The 25,775-nt window shown below is 41.7% G+C and overlaps 1 protein-coding gene across 1 annotated transcript; it reads left to right on the top strand.

The window, feature by feature from the left end:
- Nucleotides 1-584: 584 nt before the first annotated feature.
- BTK (Bruton tyrosine kinase) lies at nucleotides 585-25,217 on the top strand. Its single transcript, XM_081081239.1, has 18 exons — nucleotides 585-740; nucleotides 1,351-1,449; nucleotides 4,070-4,138; nucleotides 5,662-5,743; nucleotides 12,047-12,175; nucleotides 12,486-12,553; nucleotides 13,502-13,689; nucleotides 14,123-14,185; nucleotides 14,772-14,826; nucleotides 15,110-15,189; nucleotides 15,370-15,497; nucleotides 16,373-16,447; nucleotides 17,238-17,409; nucleotides 17,925-18,141; nucleotides 19,146-19,210; nucleotides 20,482-20,600; nucleotides 21,088-21,245; nucleotides 24,514-25,217. Exons 1-18 carry the CDS (start codon nucleotides 600-602, stop codon nucleotides 24,583-24,585), a joined length of 1,980 nt encoding a protein of 659 aa, XP_080937365.1. The 5' UTR covers nucleotides 585-599; the 3' UTR covers nucleotides 24,586-25,217.
- The last annotated feature ends 558 nt before the right edge of the window (nucleotides 25,218-25,775 follow it).

Raw genomic sequence — 25,775 nt, 5'->3', positions numbered from 1 at the left:
CAGTTAGTATTCATCCATAATTGCAGGTGCACCCTCCATATCCTTATTAGACCCCTTGTACTGACCCCAGTGGGACAATGTTTGAAAAATTACACTCACCATCTAGGAAACTGGGAACTGAAAGTCCAATATCTGCTTCAGTGGAGTTCTGGCACCTGCATTATCTCTGTTGTGGATATCAGAGTCCACAGCTGCACAGAGACTTTTGCTATTCACAGATTCTGCACTTATCATCATAAAAGGACGGTTAGTATAAATTTGCCTCTAGACATTACCAAGCACACAGGTACATGTCATTTGCCATCCAGAGCATTTCATAGCCTTATACAAGACCTTCGTTTATGTGAGGTTACAATGTCGAACCAATCCACCCTATTCAATGTACATCCATTATACCTGAAAACTGACAGAGATGGGGACTGTGGAAGAAGAATGTTAAGGAAAGAAGAAGGTCCTTTGTTAGCTCTACACGTTTCTGTTCCATTCGAAACTAGGTGGCTAGGCTGAGGGGGTACCAGGGGTGTTTAGAATTAATGTGATGGGTTGTCAAGAGCTTTCGTTATCAACAGCACAAAAGTGAGCTCCCGAAAGACGAAACTATGGCTGCAGTAATACTGGAGAGCATCTTTCTGAAGCGATCCCAGCAGAAAAAGAAAACATCACCTTTAAACTTCAAGAAGCGCCTTTTTCTTTTGACCGTGCAGAAACTTTCCTACTATGAGTATGATTTTGAACGTGGGGTAAGTTTCTCTGCTGTGATACCTGAGTATCAAGGACTTGGCCTCCGATCTTCATTGGGGAGGAGTTAGAGTCTTTTTGGTTGGAGGAGAAAGGTGGAAGGGACTTAAGTACATTTTAAACTCAGCAAAATATTTCCTAGACTAGAATTAGCTACAACCACATAGGAGCAAAAATTCAAAGGTGCTATAAAACCATGAGGGAAATCTTACCATGGGATTTTTGCCATTGGTGAGCATTCATTAAATGATTGTTGAGAATGAAATCCAAGACTTGAAAATTGCTTCCTTATTTTTTGTTATAAAGACACACAGTCATCTACTCTTTTATAGTGCTTACCCTCCATCTGGTAGTCAAAAAAGGGTGAGAGCTGGAAGTTTTTTTTGTCTTTTCAAAATGACTGGTCCTGATAATAGATCGTGGGTGTCACCTCACTATGTTGAATGAGTAGATAAAATCTAATCATCTGGTTGCTTAATCACTCTTTTTTTCCTTTTTATTGAATTTATTGGGGTGACACTGGTTAATACAATTATACAAGTTTCATGTGTGCAATTCCACAACACATCATCTATATTCTTTCTCCATTTTCTTCCTCACTCTCTTTCTCAGAGAAGAGGCAGTAAGAAGGGTTCAATAGATGTTGAGAAGATCACTTGTGTTGAAACAGTGGTTCCTGAAAAAAATCCTCCCCCTGAAAGACAGATTCCGGTAAGAAGAGACCATTGACAGAACAGGGGTGGGGGTAGGTGATGGGGAAGCAGATAAGAAACTTGGAACACTTCAATTCTCTGTAAATAAACTGGTTGGTGAGATGGTATAATGTGGAACACACAGAAAAAGCTTTATAAAATTCTTCACTCTGTCATGTACTGATTCTACCAAGTCTCAGCATTTTCCCTCAGATTCAGAACAACTCATTTACCTAGAAAAATTTGTAACACATATTTCAAGATGGCATCATATGAACTTTTCTCTTTTTTTTAAAAATATATTTTATTGATTTTTTACAGAGAGGAAGGGAGAGAGATAGAGAGTTAGAAACATCGATGAGAGAGAAACATCGATCAGCCGCCTCCTGCACATCCCCCACTGGGGATATGCCCGCAACCCAGGTACATGCCCTTGACCGGAACCGAACCCAGGACCCTTCAGTCCGCAGGCCGATGCTCTATCCACTGAGCCAAACCGGTTTCGGCATCATATGAACTTTTCAAACTAATCAGAGATGGTTGGTTTTATTCCCCCAGTTACCAGGGTCAGATTTGCAAGGTTGAGTTTGTTTTAAAGCCAGTATCCCAGGACTCTGAATAATAAGAATTTTTTTAAAATATATTTTATTGATTTTTTACAGAGAGGAAGGGAGAGAGAGAGAGAGAGAGAGAGAGAGAGAGAGAGAGAGAGAGAGTCAGAAACATCGATGAGAGAGAAACATCGATCAGCTGCCTCCTGCACATCTCCTACTGGGGATGTGCCTGCAACCCAGGTACATGCCCTTGACCGGAATCGAACCTGGGACCTTTCAATCCGCAGGCCGACGCTCTATCCACTGAGCCAAACCGGTTTCGGCATAAGAATTTTTTTTAAATAGCTCACTTATTCTCTCATTTCCCATAGCCTCTCCTGGGCGTACCACTTACTGAGTTAATTTTAAAGTATCATTTTTTTTCAGATTACAAGAGAAATTAATATTATAGAAACTTGCAAAAATATGAAAAAGCACAAGAAAATATAAAATCACAGATAATCACATCATCTAGCTAAAACATTATTAACATGTTGGTGTATGTTTTTTTCCACTACCAACACATATTTCCAAACTAATATGTGTTATATATTTAAAACATAGAATCATACTACACATCTTGCTTTGCAACCTACATTTTCAATATATGAAATCTTTACCCCATGACAATAGGTACTCATTAATAATATGAATTTCATGGCTGCATCGTATTCCTTATCATGGATATACAATTCTGTAATTTGTTTAACCAATTCCCTGTTACTACACACTTGTTTTCAAGTACTTGACATTATAAACCATGTTGGAGGAACATCCTTGCATACATATGTACTTTTGTTAGTCTTTTTATTCAATAACTTCCTAGAAGTAAAATTTTTCTTCTCTTTATGAAATCTATGCACTTTGGTTATTTTTATCTTTTTATTCTATTTTGTTTACTAGAAGTGGAATTTGAATTTAATACACTCCTACAAATTATACATGAGAATATCTATTTCTCTACATTTTTTTCAATGCCAGATATTATAGCCTTGGACAGGTTTGGCTCAGTGGATAGAACATCAGCCTTCAGACTGAAAGGTCCCAGGTTTGATTCTGGTCAAGGTCTGGTTGCAGGCTCAATCCCCAACCCTGGTCAGGGCGCATGCAGGAGGCAACCAATAATGTGTCTCTCTCACATTGATGTTTCTCTCTCTGTCTCTTCCCCTCCCTTCCACTCTCTCTAAAAATCAATGGAAAAATATCCTCAGGTGAGGATTAAAAAAAACAAAAAATATCAGATATTGTAAATGTTTGTTAAGTTGTCATCAAGAAAAATGGTATTTCATTGCTGCCTTATTTTGCAATTATTATTATTGTTGTTGTTAAAGTCTATGGATTTTAAAGTCTATGTCATCAAATTAATTCACCTTCTACTTAATGATTTTAATTTTTGTCATTATATTAGAAAACTCTTATCTCCCACAAGATTTTATTGTCAGTTGTTTTTTTCTCAGTCATTCTGTTTCATTTTTTATTTATTTCAGAGAGGAATGGAGAGAAAGAGAGAGATAGAAACATCAATGATGAGAGAGAATCCTTGATCGGCTGCCTCCTGCATGCCCCCTCCTGGAGATCAAGCCCACAACCCAGGCATGTGCCCTCATCTGGAATTGAACCCGGGACCCTTCAGCCCGCAGGCCGACACTCTATCCACTGAGCCAAACCAGCTAGGGCTCAGTTTCATTTTTTTTACATTAAGCTCTTGAATCCATCCAGAATTTACTTTGGTGTATGGTGTGAAATAGCTACCTAACTCCTTCCCCTACCACCAATATTAGTAGTTAAATGTCCCAGTACCATTTATGGAGTAAACTCCATTTCTGCAATGATTTGAGATGTCTGAGGCTCTTTAAAAAAATGAATATGTGATGGTTCCTATGGATATGTGTCCTTACTAGGTTATAGGAAGCAGTCACTAAGAATCTGCATTGTCTGTGCAGGAGAGCCTTCTTGGCCTACTGCAAAGAACTCACAGCACCAAAGGAAATACAGGAAAGAACAATGCATCAACCAATAACCATGATTTTTCTTCTTTCATTGCAGAGAAGGGGTGAAGAGTCTGGTGAAATGGAACAGATCTCAATCATTGAAAGGTTCCCTTACCCCTTCCAGGTGAGGTATTTTCTCTCACCAGCTCTCAGAGGAACCTGCAATGTAATCATTAGGGATGGGATGTGGGGCAAAAAGCAGGATACTAAGTCCCAGGAAACAAAAGTTGAGGTGAACAAGGAAACTGGACTAAGAAATGAGACTGGTATGATCTAAGAGTGTTTGCTGTTCTATTTTCCCAATTTCACATAGTTTCTTTTAGTTTCTACACCTCAAAGAGACCCCATAATGGCATTAATTTTATTGTGGTGTGTCTTGTATATGATAACTGCATTGAGAAAGATGAGCTGTTTGTCGAGTGAGCATTTCACTTCCTCTGGTTCTGCATATCTGTCTAACGGTGGCCATGTGGGTTGAAAAGTCAGAAAAGGGAGGGGGGAGAAGTATTAGGAAGTTTGGTATGGGGAAGGCTTATTAGACTTATACATAAACCTAAATTCTATTCTAGTCTGGGATGATTGGAGAGCCACATAGACATATGTTTGGTAGATGCATTGTAAGCCATAAAGGAGAACAAGAAATTCAATTCATCTTGCTTGTGTCCTGAAAACTCTGTAGGCCACTTGTCATGAATATAGAAGCCCCTGCAACAGTGAAAGCCAGAAAAGGAAGTGGAAAGTCTCAGGGGAGGGGGCTTTCTGTCATGGATTGATGAGCACAGCAAGACTAACAAGCAAGAAGAAAAATGTAAAAGGATCTTGCTCATGTCCTTGACTGTATCAAAGTTTACAAAAATTTTGACGGAGGGGTATTTTAGACATAGTTTTGCTATCATTGTGTTTCAACAAGATGACATTGTTTGGCTCGGCTAGTAGAAAAAGCTAAGCTGCATATAATTCAAAATTAATTTACATTTGACTTTAGAATCTACTATGTGAGGTTTATTAAGTCTCTACAACACTTAGCACAGTGCCTTGTTCTTGTGAGGTGTTAAAAATATTGACTGTTTGATTTGATGACAGTGCTTAACATATACTTTACTCTTTTTGGAGTGGATTTGTGTCCATGTTTGGTTTACTTTGCCTAATATTGGGAAGTGGAGGCCACTGGGCTGTGAGGGGAAAATTAGCCATGAGTTAAAATTTGGTTCCATATTATCCAAGTGAATAATTCATATGTACTAACCAAGACTTCAGTTATATAAATCATTACTTCAATTCTCTATACAAACTCATAGTTTAATAGGATTATAAAATAGCCTTTGTTGGATAAACAAAAGTCCTGTCTCCACCATGGGCTGAGGGAAACATTATGAACTAAATTTACACACAAATTGAAACATAAGTCAGGAGAACCTAGTATTCAGTAAGCTAAGACCTTCTAATTTCTACATACCTGGATATGAATTGCTTAGGAATTCTGCAGATAGCTCACATGACCCTGGACCAAATGTTGACTAAAGACCCTGCGTTTTTTTGTTTTCCACTATGAATATACAAAGTTGTGACTTAAGATTATTTACATCAAGATCTTTCTCCTTTTATTCTGAATCCTAACTGCTAAAGTCTCTGTGTCCATTGTCCCAGGTTGTATATGATGAAGGGCCTCTCTATGTCTTCTCCCCAACAGAAGAATTGAGGAAGCGTTGGATACATCAGCTCAAAAATGGTGAGAATTATTTGGAAAAGAAAGAAAGAGAATTAATTTCCAAAGAAAAGAAAGGCAGGAGGAAATAAGAGGAATGGGGGAAGATGGAGAGGGAGAAAGAGAGAGGAAAAGACCAAAGAGAAGAGAAGAGAATAAAGAGAGAGGGGAAGACAGAAGAGAGAAATAAAAGAGAGGGTGAAGGTGAAAAGGAGAGAGGAAAAGATAGATGGAAGGAGGGAAGTGAAAGAAAAATAAAGAGAGGTGGAATGGAGGGAGGGAGGAAAGGGAGGAGATAGGAAGAGGAAGAGAAAAAATATCACACACTAGACTAAGAATTTCAACCCAGTCCCACCACTATGTCTGTAGTGCAATGTTGTAATTGTAAGTATCTCTATTTCTCTATTTATAGAAATGTCCCATTCTTTACACTGTTTATAAGGGTGGTGTGGTATGGCATTCAATGGTTATTTGCAATATTTTGAATCCTAAGTATGCAATACCTAATTCCAAAAAAAAATAGATGTTTATAAGAGTGCTTGAAGTCAATATAGAGAACCTGGTTCCAAGCCCTCTTCCACCACTAATAAGCAGAGTAACCTCTGGCAAGTAGGCTAATAAACTTCTTTAAGACTTGGTTTCTTCTGAATTTGGAGTAATATACATGCCATGCCTACCTCAAAGTTTGTCTTAAGGATTAAAAGATGCTATATATGTGAAAGCATGTGGAAAACAAGTAAAGCACTGTACAAGAAAGCACTATACATATCTTCATTGTGGATAAATACTTTCCAAGGAATTATTTTATGCTCCTAGCTTTATAAAGATCTAAACTTGAACATAGTTTCAGCATTTCATATACACCATATGGTGTTCTCAGATAAACTTGACAGTAAATGCTTGTAGCACAGGATGCATGAACACATATTTGTGTGTATATATAGCCACACGTCAAGTGACTGAGAGATTAACTGGTTGAGTTGACATCAGGAAAGGCTGCCTAGAGAAACAGGAAGGATGGCAGACTGATAACAGCATGGTTGGGTTATTGCATGACAGCCTTTTGTCTCAATAACATTTAGATTCTGATACTTGGTAGCTGGCTACACCAGCTTTGTCCACTCCCTTGAATACAAGTCAATTGGTTAAAATAAAAATTACCAATTTTTCAAGCTGAAAGAGGAGAGGAGTAAGGAATAAAGGGGTCATTTGTTGAATTCTTGCTATGTACCAGACACTGAGCTAAATACCTTATATTTATTTTTTCATTTAAATTTTATAGCAACCGTGGGCACAAAACAACAACTATAATAACTAATGTTTAATGAGCATGTATAATCTACCAGGCTCTGGGCCAAGTACTTCAAATGTACAATTTCATTAAATTCTCACAATAAGCTTATGAATTGTGTATCATTTGTCTATTTACAGAGAAGGGACTGAGGCTCAAAGAGGTTAAGTAACTTGCTCAAAGGCACACAGCTAGTGAGTGGAGAAGACTGGATTCCTACCACATCCCAGAAACTAAGCTAAAAATATAGTTTCATACTACTTGGTTCTCTAGCCCAGAAATTGAAACTATAGTTGGTGTAAGATACAGTCATGCTCTACATAATGACATTTTGTTCAACAGCAGACTGCATATATGACAGTAATCCCATCCTATATAATGAAAGGGCAATATGCAAATTGATCCTAATGGTGGAACGACCGGGAATGACTGGTTGCTATGATGTGCACTGACCACTATTGGGCAGACACTCAACGCAGGAGCTGCCCCCTGGTGGTCAGTGCGCTCCCACAGGGGGAGCTCCACTCAGTTACAAGCTGGGCTGACAGCTTCGAGCCTAAGCTGGCAGGTGTACATCCCCCAAGGGGTCCGGGACTGTGAGAGGGTGCAGGCTGGGCTGAGGGACCCCCTCAAGTGCATGAATTTTCATGCACCGAGCCTCTAATCCTATATAATAAAAGGCTAATATGCAAATTGTCCCCTCAACTAGGAGTTTGACCCAGAGTTCAACTGGGGATTCAACCAGGGGGTGGGCTGGCTGGACTCCACCTGTGCATGAATTCATGCACCAGACCTCTAGTAAGATTATAAAGTAGCTGAAGAATTCCAATTACCTAGTAACATCATAGTGCAATGCATTACTCATGTATTTGTGGTGATGCTAGTGTAATAAGCCTACTGAACTACCAGTCATATAAAAGTACAGCAATATGATTGTGTACAGTACATAAGACTTAATATGATAATAAATGACAATGTTACTGCTTATGTATTTATTGTACTATATCTTTATTATTTTATAGCATACTTTTTCTACTTATAAAAAAAGTTTTCTGTGAAACAGTGTGCCATTTTATACCAGCAGCAACTTCATACATATTGTATTTACCACAGCTCTTGATTGCATCATTTTATCTTGTGCTTGATTTAATCTTGTGTAGTTATGTACAGTACCATGCTACACAGGCTTGTAGCCTAGGATCAATAAGCTATACCATAAGGCTAGGTATGTAGTAGGCTATATCATCTAGGTTTGTGTAAATATACTCTATCATGTTCACACAATGATTACAAGCCAAAACAAACAAAACACAACCACTTCAGTTGTGTCATTAGTGTGGGTAGGTGCAATTCTACCTTCTTTTCCCTTATGTTTTACCAAAGGCATTTTTTTCCAGTTGTTCCAGACCTGGGTGTATGTCCTGTTGAACCTGCTTGGGCTGACAACATGAGTCAAAAAGCAGGTGTCTTGCAACAAAGACCATAGTTGCTGGACGATTCAGATGCAAGTTCTAACAACCCCAGGACAGACTGAGGTGCTAGTAATACCAATTGTGAGATAGTCTAGGAGCCATAAAATCCCACCTAGTTAATGTTATCTCACTTTAGAATAAAATGCACCAATTGAAAGTCACTAACATGCCCTGGCCAGTGTGACTCAGTTGGTTGGGCATCGTCCCATGCACCAAAAGGTTGCTAGATTGATTCCCAGTCAGGGAACATGCCAGGGTTGCAGGCTCGATGCCCGATAGGGGCAGTGCAGGAGGCCACCAATAGATGTTTGTCCCTCATCAATGTTTTGCTTTCTTTCTCCCTCTCCTTTCCTTTCTCTCAAAAGAATCAGTAAAAATATTTTTTAAAATCACTAACATGAGAAGAGGACTTCATCAGAATCCTGGATGCCTCTACTGTGAAGAGGCATGAGGGACCCTTCTCAGGTGCTGGATCTAAGTGCGGTTAAGTGGTTTAGACAAATGTGGTTAGCTGTATACCTTAGATATTTGTACTTTACTTTATGATATGTAAGTTATACCTCAATTTAAAAAGTAGAGCCTCAGGTACCTCTTATCCAGCTGCTATGTTTGTTTATTATTTCAGGGGCACTTTCCAGGCAAAGGTTGTATGCCTGAGGACTTAGCCTTGGGCTTTCTTATTCCACTTCCTTGAACTTGACAGCAGACACTTGTATGTTATAACACCACAGATATTTGGCTATATTAACTCTAGAATCTGTTTACTCAAGCTCAATAGAGCCTATCCTAATTGCAATTTCAAAAATAAGAACTCAGCAAAATGAATGAAAGAGTGGCATTGGCAAAACTCCAACAACCAGTATGGAGACGAATACTTCATTCATTCCTAAAACAGAATTTTAGACATTGTCTTGATAGCTCTGGATATAAGACACCAGTCCATCAAGTACTAGGAGAATGTGCACTAACCACTAGTGCTTCCCAGCCAGGGCTGGCCCTATGAATTGGTGAAGTAAGCAGTTTCTCCTAGCCTTCCCACTGTCTTAGCTCAGGCTGTCATAACAAAATACCTTAGCTTGGGTGGCTTAAACAACAAACATTTACTTCTCATAGTTCTGGAAGCTGGGGAGTCCAAGATCAAGGTGTCTCTGATTTGGTTCCTGGTGAGAATTCTCTGCCTGACTTGCAGACTGGCCACTTTCTCACTGTGTCCTCACATGGCAGAGATAAAAAGAGACTCTCTCTCTTGAGTTTTTTCTTATAAGGGCACTAATTCAATCATGAAGTCTCCACTCTCATGACTTAATTCCCTTCCAAAGGCCCTCTCCTAATACCATTACATTGGGAGGCTTCATAATATGAATTTTGTGGGGACACAAACATTCAGTCCATAACAGACCCTCTGCTTTTGCAATTCTCTCCGAAGTGTCTGGAAATACCAGCTCTGGATTATCTAACAAAAAAGGGCCACTATTTTAAAGGAACCTCTTAAGAGGCAGACGTTATTTGGTAATGTAGGGTGTGTTCTAAATATGTGTGCTGGAGGTGGGGAGGAAGGAAGCTTTATGTCCCTTCATTAGCATATTAGTATACCTTCATTTATCAGAGTAATTAGTTGTTAAAAATTCTTGGCATATCTACTAGTGCCTAGGCTTGCACCCAGGGTCTTCAAGAGTAGTGTCATTGGAAGAGGGGTAGATGGTGGCAGTGATGGGAGCAATCAGTTCTTGCTGAGAGGAGTATATGGAATGTTGTTCAGAATTGCCAGTGCCTGGTAATAATAAAACTCAGACAAATGTTTGGTTGGCTTTACTATTATTTTAAAATTCTTTATGGGTGATGCAGTCCCTTATAGCCTACACTGCATCTGAATAGCTCTCACCATCCTATACTTGGTGCAATGGTGAAGTGGAATGCTGAAAAAGTGAGGTGTGAGGGTGGGCATGGTAAAGTGGTTAGAAATCTTCAAATCCATGTTTAGAAAAACATCAAGATAGCACTTTTTAAAAATATATATATTTTATTGATTTTTTACAGAGAGGAAGGGAAAGAGATAGAGAGTTAGAAACATCGATCAGCTGCCTCCTGCACACCTCCCACCGGGGATGTGTCCTCAACCAACGTACATGCCCTTGACCGGAATCGAACCTGGGACCCTTCAGTCCGCAGGCAGATGCTCTATCCACTGAGCCAAACCAGTCAGGGATCAAGATAGCACTTTTAGAAAAAGATGGCACTTTTGTTCTTTTATTCTTGGCCACCAGAAGTTTCCATGCCCCCCCCCCAAAAAAAAAACTTAAGTGAGTGGAGTATGACTAACAAGTTCTTAAGGACTGGAGGTCTCTATAGAGGAAGGTTTTGTTTTGTTATCTTTTTAAAAATATATTTTATTGATTTCAGTGAGGAAGAGAGAGGGAGAGATAGAAACATCAGTGATGAGGGAGAATCATTGATCAGCTGCCTCCCACATACCCTCTACTGGGGATCAAGCCCACAATCCAGGCATGTGCCCTGATCGGGTATCAAACTATGGCCTGCCTCCTAGTTCATAGGTCAACATTCAATCACTGAACACTAGCTGGGCTTGTTATCTTTTTAAAAAATGTTATGCAGGTTTTCTTCTTTGCAGTAAAAGCTGAGATGAGTATGTCCTCCAATGCTTAGACCAGCCTAGGTCTTAGACCAGCCTAGATCTTTGCCCCAATGGAAGCTAGTGTCAGTTACTTCAGTTGTCTTTGCTTCCCTGTTACCTAACAACATGATCCCAGGAAGACTTACCTAACTGACTCCATGTGAAGGATCTTGAGATGCCACAGTATTAAAAACCATAATACCAATTCCTCTTATCTGCAAAGTACTCCATTCTTTGCAAAATACTTTAGCTTCGGGGAGATTTTCTGATCCTCACAACCCTAGAACAGAAATAGAGCTCCAGCATTCATCTCCTGCAATGAACTCAACCCACATTGGTGGCCCTAGGAAGATGAAAACCATGTTTATTGTAGATAAAATCTAGAGGCAGAATCACCTTAATTTTCCCCTAAGCTTACTCTGTTGATTAGAATATGAACACAGAAAGCCTGGTGCAGAAGTTCTCTCTAAGGCAAATATCTCTAAAATATATTTAGAGATGTATTGACTCAGGGAGCTGGGACATTGGTATATTGAAAGCTGAAGTGAGAGTTTGGCTTGGACAAATTGTGTCCCTTATCTGGAAAAAAAAACACATCGTAATCAACAGCTGCCTTACAAGAAGATTATAATGGCCACATGGGAAAACAGATAACATATTTTTGTTCTTGGGCTTTGGAGACATCAGATATTCTTATCATGCTGGTCAGGAGATAGTTATCATGACTGACCACTGAAGAGAACTGCACAGGACCTCTCTGGGGCTGGGCATGGGAGCCAACTGGCCTTGCTGTCTGCTTCTCTCCAGGGAGGCTGATGAAGGGGCAGTTGTTTGAAGCTCACCACTAAGCTTAATTGAAGAGGAAAACATGCAAATGGTTGATTCTCCTGCATGTTAGATGTGATCTTTCTCTCTCTTCTCTCCTGTTACAGTAATCCGGTATAACAGTGATCTGGTACAGAAATACCACCCTTGCTTCTGGATTGATGGGCAGTATCTCTGCTGCTCTCAGACAGCCAAAAATGCCATGGGCTGCCAAATTTTGGAAAACAGGAATGGAAGTAAGAGATCTGATCAATATCATTTCTCCCTCCTTTGACTCTATCATACACTCTTTCAAGGGTCTATCAAACCCAGGTTTGTACATTTTGGCCATTGCACAAAGGGGCCTGGGAGAAGGTGGGTGCTGAAATCCAGCTAGTGCTCTGTTCTCCAAGCTGTGCAACCTGCCATGGGGCTGTATCCATCCAGACTTTTTCTAACTTGCCTAAAGGCACTGCAGAGAAGAGAGGGCAAAGTCCCTGACCAAACCACTCTCCAGGCCATTTCCTAATATGCATTCTGTATCATCACTGGTATCTTATTTTGCAGGCTTAAAATCTGGGAGTTCTCACCGGAAGACAAAAAAGCCTCTTCCTCCCACACCTGAGGAGGACCAGGTATACAGGAAAATTGGGCACTGCTATTGCTCAAATAGAAACTTACAATTACCACAGAAAACACACCAGAGTCTTTGAATTTTTCTGGGACTTGGTACTGTTAATTGATATTCTTTCTAAGACAGGGAATTTGTCCTTCTAATTAGGACTTCCCCTTCAGTGGAAAGATAGAGGGCTATTCAGAAGCCCTTGGCAACCATTTAATCCAATCACCTATTTAAAACAAAACAGATCTTGATTTTTTAAAATAAAAGTATTTTCAAACATAAAGTTAAAAGAATTTAATAGTGAACACCCAATACCTTCATCCTATTACTAATATATTACTTCAAACTTGCTTATTTGGTTACTTTTTGAGGTCTAGAAAGCTCTTCTTCATATACAGGCATACTTTAGAGATATTGTGGGTTTGGTTCCAAATCACTGAAATAAACCGAGCCATAATCTTTTGACAGTGGAGGGTTGTCAATTTCTAAAACAAACAAACAAAAACAAAACAAAACACACAATATCTGTGAAGCACAATAAAGCAGGGCAGAAATTATTATGCTCATTTACAAACAAGGAAACTGAGACTCAAAGCCACTTAGTAGATCCATGTACCTACCCTCTGTGCCAAATAGGTTTCCTGATTGTGCCTGCAAATGGTTTTTGTCCAGAAGCTTTAAAAGTACTGACATCTGGATCCCATCCCCAAAGATTTTGATGTAATTGGTCTGGGAAACTGTCTGGGTGTCAGGATTGTTAAATAAATTTTCCCTACATGATTCTGATGTGCACTCCAAGCTGAGAACTTCTGCATAAGTGCTTAAAAATGGACGCTGAATAAACTGTCTTACTATGCCTGATTTGGATTAGAATAGTGTCTCTAGTAAACCAGAGAGTTCGGAGAGAAGAGAGTATTTAATGTCTAGCCAAACCACCCTACTTTTTCTCCTACCTATGCAGATCTTGAAAAAGCCACTGCCCCCTGAGCCAACAGCAGCACCAGTTTCCACAAGTGAATTGAAAAAGGTTGTGGCCCTTTATGACTACATGCCAATGAATGCAAATGACCTACAGCTACGGAAGGGTGATGAATATTTTATCCTGGAAGAAAGCAATTTACCCTGGTGGCGAGCACGAGATAAAAATGGGTGAGTCCAAAAAAAGAAAAGAAAAATGGGTGAGTTCATGACAGCCCTTCCTGAGCCTTGTGACCACCCACTTCACACACGTGCAACATAATTTCCTTACTCAGTATTCCAATCAGAAATTGTTCTTCCCACATCAAGGTGAATAGGCTGCCCCTCCAAGCGCTTCCCAGAGTGAAGCTCTACACGTGGCCACCTCTCTGAGCCTGTAGGTTCTGACCCAAATATTGTAGTGCACAAATAATTGATGTCACATGTGCAGAAGCCACACATTTCACTAGCCAAACCATGCATCTGTTACATGATCCTCTTTGAGGGAGGGGTATGGTTTATATACCTCCATTTGAGATTGGTCTCAGGGGTATGGGCCTATGAATCTGTTTCTTCCCCGGGGAATGGGAATGCTGGATTATCTGCCACAATGTCTCCTCTACAGGCAGGAAGGCTACATCCCTAGTAACTATGTCACTGAAGCAGAAGACTCCATAGAAATGTATGAGTGAGTATGCTTATGATTCCAGCGCGCAATCTTCCAGGAGGAATAGAATATAGTATATATGTTTTTGAAGTTTCAACAAAGCTTTGATTTTAAGGTACTCATTAAAATCACTGCTAACTGGGTCAAATGATGCCACCACCCCAAGCTAGTGCCTATGTCTTACCTTCGCCACAAATACCATCTGCTTATGAGAGGTGGGGAGACCACCACACCCCCAAAAATCCAAAAGAACCACACTCTAAGACAGAGTTGACAGTCTGATAGGACACATTTGAAAGGGTGAAAATGTCAAACTTCTGCCATTATCCTTTCTCCTTAATCATAGAAATAGATTGTCCTTGAGTGCCCTGTCCCTGATCCCTTCCCTGCAACCCTCTGCCACCTGTCTTTGTCCTCTACTCTCCATTTCCATGAATTTTCAGTACCAACTAAGTTTGGGAAAGTGATGCAGTTGTGCTTTGCATATGATAGGCATTCAGTAAAAATAGGGGTTGAGTGGATTGACTGAATCAGTAGGATGGACACTCTAATCTTGGAATCAATTACACCATGGTCTAGGAGCCACTCAAGCACTCTCCCTTTACAGGTGGTATTCCAAACACATGACTCGGAGTCAAGCTGAAGAACTGCTAAAGCAAGAGGTAAGTGTGTGACCACAAGTAAATGGCATCCTCCTTGCACAAAACGTGAGGATCCTGAATTGAGGGCTTGCTGCTGCCCACTAGGCAAGGCAGTGTCAAGACCATCATTTTTATCGGGTCCCAATTATACTCTTCATTATCAAAAGCAATGAGGTTGCAGGTGAATCATGGAACTTGGCATTGAAAGCAGGGGTTGTTCTATTTTCTCCCAGGTTTTGGATGCAGATGTGAGCACCACTTCCTCCTTAGAGTAAGCTTATTTTTGTTTGTTTGTTTGTTTCAGGGGAAGGAAGGAGGTTTCATTGTCAGAGACTCCAGCAAAGCTGGAAAATATACTGTGTCTGTATTTGCTAAATCTACAGGGTGAGTGCTACTCTTCCAAGGCCCTGGGGACAAAGGACAGGGGTGCCCACCCAACAGCTCCTTAATGGTGTGCCCCTTGTATTTCCTCTGTCCCTTAAACTCAAAACTCATCTCACTTCACTTCTTGGGTCCTGCATGACCCTTGTTCCCAAGTTGCTGACTTAGAATCTACTTCTTCAGGGACCCTCAAGGGGTGATACGCCATTATGTTGTGTGTTCCACACCTCAGAGCCAATATTACCTGGCTGAGAAGCACCTTTTCAGCACCATCCCTGAGCTCATTAACTACCATCAGCATAACTCTGCAGGTGAGTACCAGGGACACCAAAGAAGGGTGTGCCAAGCCCCAGAAGAAGCAGTTCAGAACAAGGTGATGACGGGATGAATAAGCCTCACAGGGCAGTCAGTGCAAGTAGCTGTGAAAGTCAACCCTTGTGATGCTCGGTGGTCAACTAAAGAGGTAGTCAAAGACAGACCTTATACCCATTGGGACTGGCTTCTTATTTGGTGATTTATGCTCAGTGCTAAGGAAAAACATAGAAGAGACTGATGATTAATCAATCAGCAAGTATTCATTGAGTTACTACTGTGTACTCAGCAATTTCCTTGGTACTAGAGGAAAAATGCAGAAAATTATTAACAAAGGTCCTTGCACTCAAAGAATATAAAGTTAGAAAACATCAGAAAATGGCTTGTAAGTACAGTAAGTTCTTACTTAATATCACCAATAGGTTCTGGGACTTTAAGCAAAATGATGTATAACAAAACCAATTTTAACATAGTCTAATTGATATAAACAAGTGTTAAGTTCCTATGGCAGCTCATCAACATTATAATGAAAACGTTATTTGAGGATCTACTGTAGTGTAGACATTCTAAAAACTGAAAAGTTGGTGAGGGAAAAAGCTTCATGGAGAAGATAGAATGTGAGTTAAGCCTGGGCTGGGAGGTGGGGATATATTTAATTGGGTAGTGCGTTTTAATTAGTATTTCTATTTTTTGTACCTAAAAACTTTTTTATGGGAGGAGTAACTTCCAGAAAATGTTGGGTTTATGAAGATCTTCTGGGATTCAAAATGTACTAGAAAGATGAACATAGGAAGTGTGAGATTTTAAGTGAGGGTGTGTCAGGTATCTCACCCCTACACTGCACCAAGAACATGATGCCCTCTGTATGTTTCAGGACTCATATCTAGGCTCAAATATCCAGTGTCTCAACAAAACAAGAATGCACCTTCTACTGCAGGCCTGGGCTACGGTAACTGTTTATTTTTCCAGGGTAGGGTGGACTAGACAGTTGCAAGGACTACCTTTGGCCGACCCAATTAGACCTTGCCTTGCCTTAACCGATGTGTCTCAGTGGTTAGAGTGTTGGCCCTAGCACCAAAGAGTCCTGGGTTTGATTCCCGGCCAAGGGCATGTACCTGGGTTGCAGGTTTGATCCCTGGCCCATACAGGGTGCATACAGGAGGCAACCAGTCAATGTGTCTCTCTCACATAGATGTTTCTCTATCCCTCTCTCCCTCTCCCCCACCCTCCCTCCCTTCCACCCTCTCTGAAAAGCAGTGGCAAAAATATCCTCTGGTGAGGATTAACAACAACAACAACGAAAAAAGACCTTGCCTCTTGAGTGTTCTTGCAACACACTGTTCTGCACCAGCTGCCTCCAGGAAGGTTAAGACAGAGCTAAACAAGTTATTTAATGATTTACCCCCTCTGGTGGCTCGAAGTGGGACTGCAAAAATATAAATTCATAAAGTGATTATTTTTAAAATTGTGGAAAAAAACGCATAATCATAAACATAAAGGGTTTTAAGATGTCTAGTCTATCTTCTTCCCTTATAGCTGACTTGCACCTAAAATTCCAAGATTCCTCCAACCAGTAATCTCTTGTCCCTGAGATTTACCTGAGCAAAGGTGGATTAGTACCCCCAAGAATTTCCCTTTTACTGCTTGCCTATTTCTATTCCAAGTAGGAATTCTTATTTATTGTAGGAATTATATGTACATGACTCCCAAAGACTCACACTAAGGCTTTGTTTTTATAGGATCATGGGAAATTGATCCAAAGGACCTGACCTTCTTGAAGGAGCTGGGGACTGGACAATTTGGGGTAGTGAAGTATGGGAAATGGAGAGGCCAGTATGATGTGGCCATCAAGATGATCAAAGAAGGCTCCATGTCTGAGGATGAGTTCATTGAAGAAGCCAAAGTCATGATGTGAGTTACAGCCCAAACTCAACTCTCAATCCAGTTGCTGGAGTCTAGGAATTACCAGGACAATCCATTGTGGTTTAAGGTGACTTTTAGGGAGAGATTTGGACCAAGGAATGAGGTCAACCTTTGATTGGTAGAAGTCCTAGCTTCTAAGGTAATCATTTATCTCCCTTAGATATTGGTTGAAATTAGTGTTGATCATGGGTGCTTACCATCTCAGTAGCATTTCGAATGGTTGTGGAATATAAAACTTTCAAGAGGAAGACTGATTCTGATTTAGCCTTAGTGTTCATTGATTCCTCGATTTGTTTCCTGTTCTATTGATGAGTCCCAAGTCCCTGCTCACTCTCACATATTAGGTACTGTTGGGATTAAGGGTGGGAAGGAGGAAAGTCAACTTGCTATTGTGGTCCCTTATCTGACACTCTAATCCCAGGCCAACCCCTTTCTACTCCAGCCCTTTTCTGACTGGTATGCAGAGCCAGAAGGGGAAGACTGGTTCATTGCCTCTCCTGTAGGAATCTTTCCCATGAGAAGCTGGTGCAGTTGTACGGTGTCTGCACCAAACAGCGCCCCATCTTTATCATCACTGAGTACATGGCCAATGGCTGCCTCCTGAACTACCTGAGGGAGATGCGCCACCACTTCCAGAATCAGCAGCTGCTGGAGATGTGCAAGGATGTCTGCGAAGCCATGGAATACCTGGAGTCAAAGCAATTCCTTCACAGAGACCTGGTGGGACCTCAGAAGGATTAGCCTGGGATCAAGGGCTGAGGGGGTGGAAGTAGCAGAGAAAGACATATCGTACATGGATGAGGAGGGTTGCTGATGCTATCATTTCAGTTTTATCTAGAAAACACTGAAAGTTAGGTGAGCCTGTGCCCCAGTGGTCAGCCTTTCAAGGATCTCCAGCCTCAATACCATGAGTTCTGCCATGGTGGGAAATAGAGCAGTCACTTACTGCCAGCCCTGTACCATGCCAAGGAAATGGTGGGGTCCTTCAGGATTAGAAGAGCAACCCTGCTTCCCAAAGGAGCTGCTCCTGACACAGAGTCATCATTTGATTACATCAGAGTCACAAGCTGGGGGCCTGCGGGTGCATGTTATTTAAAAAATGTTATATATAGCAAACACTTAAAAATATGCATTTCATATTTTTTTAAAAAACTGAATTTCCAGCTTCTCTCGAAAGTCTAGACCATCTTGTAACACCAGGTCCACAATCTCACAGGCCATGCTGGAGCTGAAGAGCAGCTGCCTCCTTTAGACAAGCGGCATGCTCTCCACTTTCCTGCAATCTTTTTCCACCCACTTCACTCTATCAGTTTGCCTGCATGACCTCTGAGGCATGAGTTTGTGCCCCCATCAATTTCAGCCAGGTCAAGACTCAAAGGGCCCTAGTCCCACTGGCAGAAAAGTAGAAAACAAAGCACTTGCCTTCTGTTCTCCCTTAATTCTCACAGCATTTCAGTTCAAGAAGGGATGTTGTGGAATTGCCAATGTCAATGAAATCATTCTGCATGTGCTCAGTGTTTCACTTATGAAACAGGTCACTTTACATGTGGTGAAAATGCATAAATGTTTCTCAGTAGCATCAACTAACTCCTGTTAGGTGGAAAGGTGTCTCTAGTTGAAGGAGATGAGGCTGCCTTTGCTTCACTCTCCTGGTGGGAAGAAGCTTTTATGCCTTTAACCTGTATGCCAGGGATGGATTCTCACTGCTATCTGTTGTACTGCAGGCGGCTCGAAACTGTTTGGTAAATGATCAAGGAGTTGTTAAAGTATCTGACTTCGGCCTGTCCAGGTGAGGGTGCCACTTTCATCTTTCTCTCTAAAAGTAAAAATAGCGCAGTACAAATATGAGGAGACATCATAGTTTTCAATCTTTTCTCTTTCTTTTTTTCTCATTCTAGTCTTTTCCAACATCTTTCTACACTTTTTCTTTCTCTGAATGATTTGTCACTTCTTTCATTCTTTTGTTTTACTGTTATATCCCTTTCTTCTATTTCCTTCCCTTTAAAAAATATCTTTATTGATTTCAGAGAGGAAGGGAGAGATAGAAACATCAATGATGAGAGAGAATCATTGATCAATGCATGCCCCACGTGCCCCCTGGGATCAAGCTCAAAACCTGGGCATATGCCCTGACAGGAATCAAACCACTGAGCCATGCTGGCCAGGCTCCCTCCTCTTTTTTTAATTAAATTTTTCCAATACCTTATCTTGATCTGTTAATCCTGTTGACTCTACTCCATCTTTTTCTTTCTTTCTTTCTTTTTTTTTTCAGCAACTAAAGCCTTTCTTTCTTTCTTTCTTTCTTTCTTTCTTTCTTTCTTTCTTTCTTTCTTTCTTTCTCTTTCTTTCTTTCTTTCTTTCTTTCTTTCTTTCTTTCTTTCTTTCTTTCTTTCTTGTTTTCCTTCCTTCCTTCCTTCCTTCCTTCCTTCCTTCCTTCCTCCCTCCCTCCCTCCCTTCCTTCCTTTTCTTTTCTTTTTTTTTTGTTAATCCTCATCCAAGAATATTTTTTTCCATTGATTTTTTTTTTTTTTAGAGAGAATGGAAGAGAGGGGGAGAGACAGAGAGAAAGAAACATTGATGTGAGAAAGACACATCGATTGGTTGCCTCCCGCATGTGCCCTGACTGGGGGCTGGGCATTGAGCCTGCAACCGAGGTACGTGCCCTTTACTGAAATCGAACCCGGGACCCTTCTGTCCGTGGGCTGACTCTCTAACCACTGAAGAAAACAGGTCAAGGCTTTTTTTTCTTAATCAGTCTAAGTCCCACTGGCAACTGCAGAATAGATGGAAGGGAAGGAGAAGAAAAGATAAAGGAAAAGGATAGAGAAGAGAAAGGGAGTACTTATTACATCTTATTTCATTTCATCCTTGCTGTAACTATATTGTCAATCAGGAAAGCTAAATCAGATATGAGAACAGGAACATGTTAAAAATAACATTTGTAGAAGACACTGGATGGCCTGTGGGCATGTATGTGTGCAACTCTTGTTACTGTGCCAAGAAAACATAAATACCAAACTCTCCAAATCCTAACACTAACAAGTCCTGAATTCTTTGCAGGTATGTTCTGGATGATGAATACACAAGCTCAGTAGGCTCCAAATTTCCAGTCCGGTGGTCTCCACCAGAAGTCCTTATGTACAGCAAGTTCAGCAGCAAATCTGACATTTGGGCTTTTGGTGAGTGATTAAGATTATAAATACAATGGGGAAACTGACACTTTGCAAACTGTACAGAGATTATTTGTTTTTGCTTTCATTCATCTAATCCTTAGGGAGTGCTTACTATGTCTGGCACTACAGCATGTCAGGGTATAAAACCAGTAAACTAGACACAATCCCTGCCTACTTACAAAATATTGAGGGGAACAAACAATTCATTCAGTATTCTACAGCTTCTGAATACTGATTATGTACTAGGGACTGTGCCAGGCCCTATTACCACAAAGACAAAAAAGATGCTGTCTCTCTCCTGAAGGACCTAATGGTCCACTGCAACCCCAATTAAGCTCCAGTGTAGTCAGTACTATAGTGGAAGTTTGGACAAAACACAAAAATCACAGAGGGGCAAATCAACTGAATCTAATCTTTGAGGTTAATCTAGGAAGAGTAGGATCCCGGCTACCTGAAAAGACTGAAAAATGACTACTTTTTTTTCATTTTCTAGGGGTTTTGATGTGGGAAATTTACTCTCTGGGGAAGATGCCATATGAGAGATTTACTAACAGTGAAACTGCTGAACATATTGCCCAAGGCCTACGTCTCTACAGGCCTCATCTAGCTTCAGAAAGGGTATATACCATCATGTACAGCTGCTGGCATGAGGTAAGTGTTTTACTGGGATCTCTTAAATTATTTCCCTGAATCTACTTTATCATTTAGCCAGCCAGGCACCCAGTCCCCACTCTCCCTGGCTGCATGGAGCTACATACATTCTAGGACCCCAGCCAGCACCCTAATCCTTTGATAGCCAGAGGCTTTCCAAGGCCACTCCAATCCTCACTAGAGTATTATTTTCAGACTCCAGTACCAACTCAGCTTTAGGGAAAGGGGGTGAGGCCATGTCACCTAGTATACACAAGCAGTCAAAGGCACTCAGACAAATGTATGGGCATTTTTAAAAAGTCATTAAAATTTGTGTTTATTCCCTTGGGAGTCATTGGTTCTTTCTTCTACTTTACTGCCAACCTTTTCTGGCTGTGGTCCTAAGTGAGATTTTAAAAATAATGACGCTATGACCCCAAAGGGAACTAAAACAGGTAGTGCTCTTTTTAAAAAATATGGTACATTATGGGGCATGTGGTATCCTAATATATAAAAACCCAGGGTCCGTAACATCCAAAATGACTGAAGGCTCAACCTACCGAAAGTCAGTCCTGCAGTTAGTGCTGGGTTACCATGGCGACTCAGCACTGACTGATGCTGCTGCAGGTGCTGCAACCCAGCACTGACTGCCAAGGGGGCTGCAGATCAGGTCCGAAGAGAGGCCTGGAGAGAGAAGCAGGGTCTGATCCGTAGCCTCTGTGGCAGCTGTTGATCAGCCCTTGCCTCTCTCTTTCTCTCAGGGCCTGGCCAGCAGCCACGCCTCTCTGTCTCTTGGGCCTTCACTGGGGCTGCTGATCAGCCCCTTTGATAGACCTGGAGACACTGACTGGCATAGAAACTGAACAATCAGAACCAAATCTGGGTGAACTGTGAGGAGCCAATGGCTGCCTAGGAGGTGGAGCTTTTGACACTGACTGGCATAGAGACCAACCAATCAGAACCTAATCTGGGTAAACTGTGAAGGCAGAACCTAAGGTGGGCGCTGAGGAGGGGTTTTAAGGGGAACAGCTGTTTGGTGTAAGGTGTAAGTAAGTGGTTCAATATTTTAATGACCAGTTTGGCAGTATAGTGCATACGACTGGCTATCAGTCCAGATATAGGGGTTATGTATTTTTGTCTGCCAAGAGCATCTCCTGCTGAAAAAGGCTCCCCCCATTTAAGCAACCCTATCTTTTTTTTTTAAATATATTTTATTGATTTTCTACAGAGAGGAAGGGAGAGAGATAGAGAGTTAGAAACATCGATGAGAGAAACATCGATCAGCTGCCTCCTGTGCATCTCCCACTGGGGATATGCCCACAACCCAGGTACATGCCCTTGACGGGAATCGAACCTGGAACCTTTCAGTCCGCAGGCCGACGCTCTAGCCACTGAGCCAAACCGGTTTCGGCAGCAACCCTATCTTATATAATCTATCTATACTACTAAAAGGGTAATATGCTAATTAGACCGGGTCAACTGGCCATCTTCTGGACATCAGACTTCCTTCTGGACAAAGCCATGGTGGTGAGGGCCAAGGCAGAGGCCATTAGTGCTGATCAGGCCAGCAGGAGAGGGCAGTTGGGGGCAAGATCAGGCCGGCAGGCAGAGGTAGTTAGGGGCAGTCAGGCAGGCAGGCAAAGATGTTAGGGGTGATAAGGCAGGCAGCAGAGGGATTAGGGGCAATCAGGCAGGCAGGCAGAGGAAGTTTGGGGCAATCAGGCAGGCAGGCAGATGAGCAGTTAGGAGCCAGCGGTCCCATATGTCCCCCAAGGGTTCCCCGATTGGAAAGGGTGTGGGAACCCCCTCCCCTGCACAAATTTTGTGCACAGGGCCACTAGTTTTGAAAATAAAGGGCCTGTCACATTATTACTAAAATGCTTTGCTGCTCTCACCTTTGGTTCTTCCAGAGGTGCCTTCTCCACTTTTCAGTAGATCCTTGGCAACCTTAATTTGGCAACCTAAACCTCTTAGTTCTTCCCTACTAGAAACAGAGAAGGATAGACAGTGTCCAACAAGCACATATGTGAATCTAGAGCAGTGATGGCGAACCTATGACACGCATATCAGAGGTGACATGCAAACTCATTTTTTTGGTTGATTTTTCTTTGTTAAATGGCATTTAAATATATAAAATAAATATCAAAAATATAAGTCTTTGTTTTACTGTGGTTGCAAATATCAAAAAAATTCTATATGTGACACGGCACCAGAGTTAAGTTAGGGTTTTTCAAAATGCTGACACGCCGAGCTCAAAAGGTTCGCCATCACTGATCTAAAGCCCTCTTGGTGGGGTGAAAATTGGAGATCTGGATCAGAGCATGGCAAGTTTTCCTTCAACAAATGACTTGGGTCACAAAGAAAGTATGGAGAACCTCTTGAAGACATTTCCCTTCTATCTCCTGTGCCATGCAGGATTAAGGGTGACTGGCTATGCTCCCTCCCAGCTAGGTTACCCTCACTCTGTTAGTTAACAGTTTCAGAGAGGCACTTTCCCTACAGCCTGTTTAAAGTGGTAGTCTCCAAACTGGATGCACATCAGAATCCTTGGAGAACTCTTAAAAGTACAGATGACTGGGCCTTATCTGCAGAAATTCTGATGAGGTATATCTGGAGTGGAACCCAGAAATATCTTTTTAAACTTCCCAGGAAATTCTGATACTCAGCTAGGTTTGAGAACCACTGATTCATAGGAACAAGAAATTGATGGCATTTTGGTTTTGATGAATTGAGACCTTTGTGGTATGACTATGCCCGCAATCACTAAATACTTCAGGGGCTTGTGGACCATGACAATAGTCTAGACAAGACAGTAAGTCTCAGGTGCTCAGGATCCCTGCCCAGTGATGCAGTCCATGGTTTCAAAATGTTAAAATTCCTTGTTACTTTTGACTATGAGATAATAGAAACAGTGTTTGAAACCCAACTAAAAATTACCAAAGGTTATAGGATTTTAGTTCTGTCAACCACTTAAATTTGATAACCATTTGAGTTGAGGATGCAAAATAATAATGCACTGGTGTATAATTATGTAATGAATTTGCCCTGTTTTAATCAGTATGTTAGTTTGGTTTGCAAATTGACCTCATCACATTAATAACCCAACGGAAAGTGCACGAGTATTTTATACAGTGCTACTATTTCTTTTCCTTTATTTTTTCTGTCTCGACAGGGTATATTTCTGGGCAGATAGTATATACTTAATAAACATTTGCTGCACACTCATTGCATTTCCCTTGAATTCTGGATTTTAACTCATTATAATACTTTACTTTTTCTTTGGTTTTAGAAAGCAGATGAACGTCCCACTTTCAAAGTTCTTCTGAGCAACATTCTAGATGTCATGGATGAAGAATCCTGAGCTCACCAATAAGCTTCCTAGTTCTACTCTCCTCCACAAACTCCAATTTCACTTTCTTGAGGCAAACCAAAGCTGCAGGCCCTGGAGCCTTTGTGCTCTGGCTGAATACACAAAGGCCCCTCTCTACATCTAGGGCTGCCTCTCTTCTTTGGGATAATACCTTCTGAGCAAAGGCCAAGGAATTATGGTGCCTGGTACTGTCCTCCAGATAAGAAATTTCCCAAGAGTATTAAGACAGACTGACTCTGGGATGGAAACAGTTTTTGGGGAGGGAAGGGTGTAAATAGCCTCACGAGGGGTCCAACAGCTCTTTTGGGTATGCATTAGAGCTTGCTGGGAGGGAGGCCGAATTTGGCAAAAATATAACTGTGTCATAAAAATGGGAGGGGAGGGTGTTTTCATAAAATAAAATTACTGGAAAGCATGAAGGTTTTTTGCTCTCTCGATTAGTCATGCAGCCTCCCTGAAACACCCTAACTCTCAGTGTTCCAGAAAACTATTGTGCAGCATTTGGTTTGGCATATTCCTACCTTGAGAATTCGACAGGATCCTAGGCATTTAACCCCTCTGGCTGTTGGAAAACTCTGCCTCTGAATCAAACTAACAAGCTAAATAAAATTACAGTGCCTTGCACAAAGTAGGCATGTAGTGTTATCGGGATAAAGCTTACAATTGGAGCCGAATTCTCTTGGATCCATTTTTCCCTGTCAGGAGGGGGCAACCATCAAATTAGAGCCGCGGGCCCAGATGGCCAAGAGATGGGCCGAGCAATCCCTGCCGGGCACTAACAAGGTAGTTGGGAAAGCCGGGGCCAATTTGGAAGCAGGCGGGGTTGTAGGGGCTGAAACAGGCCAGGTGGTCTGAAGTAATTTCCTTTTTTACTTTATTTTTTCTTTTCGGAACAATGTCTGCACAGCGTCTTGGCGCTCGGATGCAAGACCTGGGACCTCAGTCAGCAGGCAGGGCCGAAGAAGGGCGCAAAGGCGGCTGGGAGCAGCGCCGGGAGCGGGAGGGACGTGGGCGCGCGCGCGCGCGGGAGGAGCGCCTAGAGAGGGCGGAGGGCAGGGGACAGGGGTGGGTTCGCAGCGCGCGCGAGGGGGAGGAGCTGGGCCCGGAGGAGCCAATTAGAGTGGGGCGCTGGGGTTGCCGGGAGGAACGCCCTGCAGGGGGCGGGGCCCGCGAGGAGAGCT

This window comes from Myotis nattereri, assembly GCF_964212035.1.
Source record: "Myotis nattereri genome assembly, chromosome: X".
In the NCBI taxonomy this organism is placed as follows: Eukaryota; Metazoa; Chordata; class Mammalia; order Chiroptera; family Vespertilionidae; genus Myotis; species Myotis nattereri.
The sequence above is the reverse complement of the archived record's forward strand: the minus strand, read 5'-3'. Positions and strand labels throughout refer to the sequence as shown.

Coding starts and splice junctions, on each gene's coding strand:
- BTK (XM_081081239.1), top strand. CDS start 600: ATGGCTGCAGTAATACTGGAGAGCATCTTTCTGAAGCGATCCCAGCAG. Junction 1,450..4,069: donor CCCCTGAAAGACAGATTCCG/GTAAGAAGAGAC, acceptor CTTTCATTGCAG/AGAAGGGGTGAAGAGTCTGG. Junction 19,211..20,481: donor TCTGACTTCGGCCTGTCCAG/GTGAGGGTGCCA, acceptor AATTCTTTGCAG/GTATGTTCTGGATGATGAAT.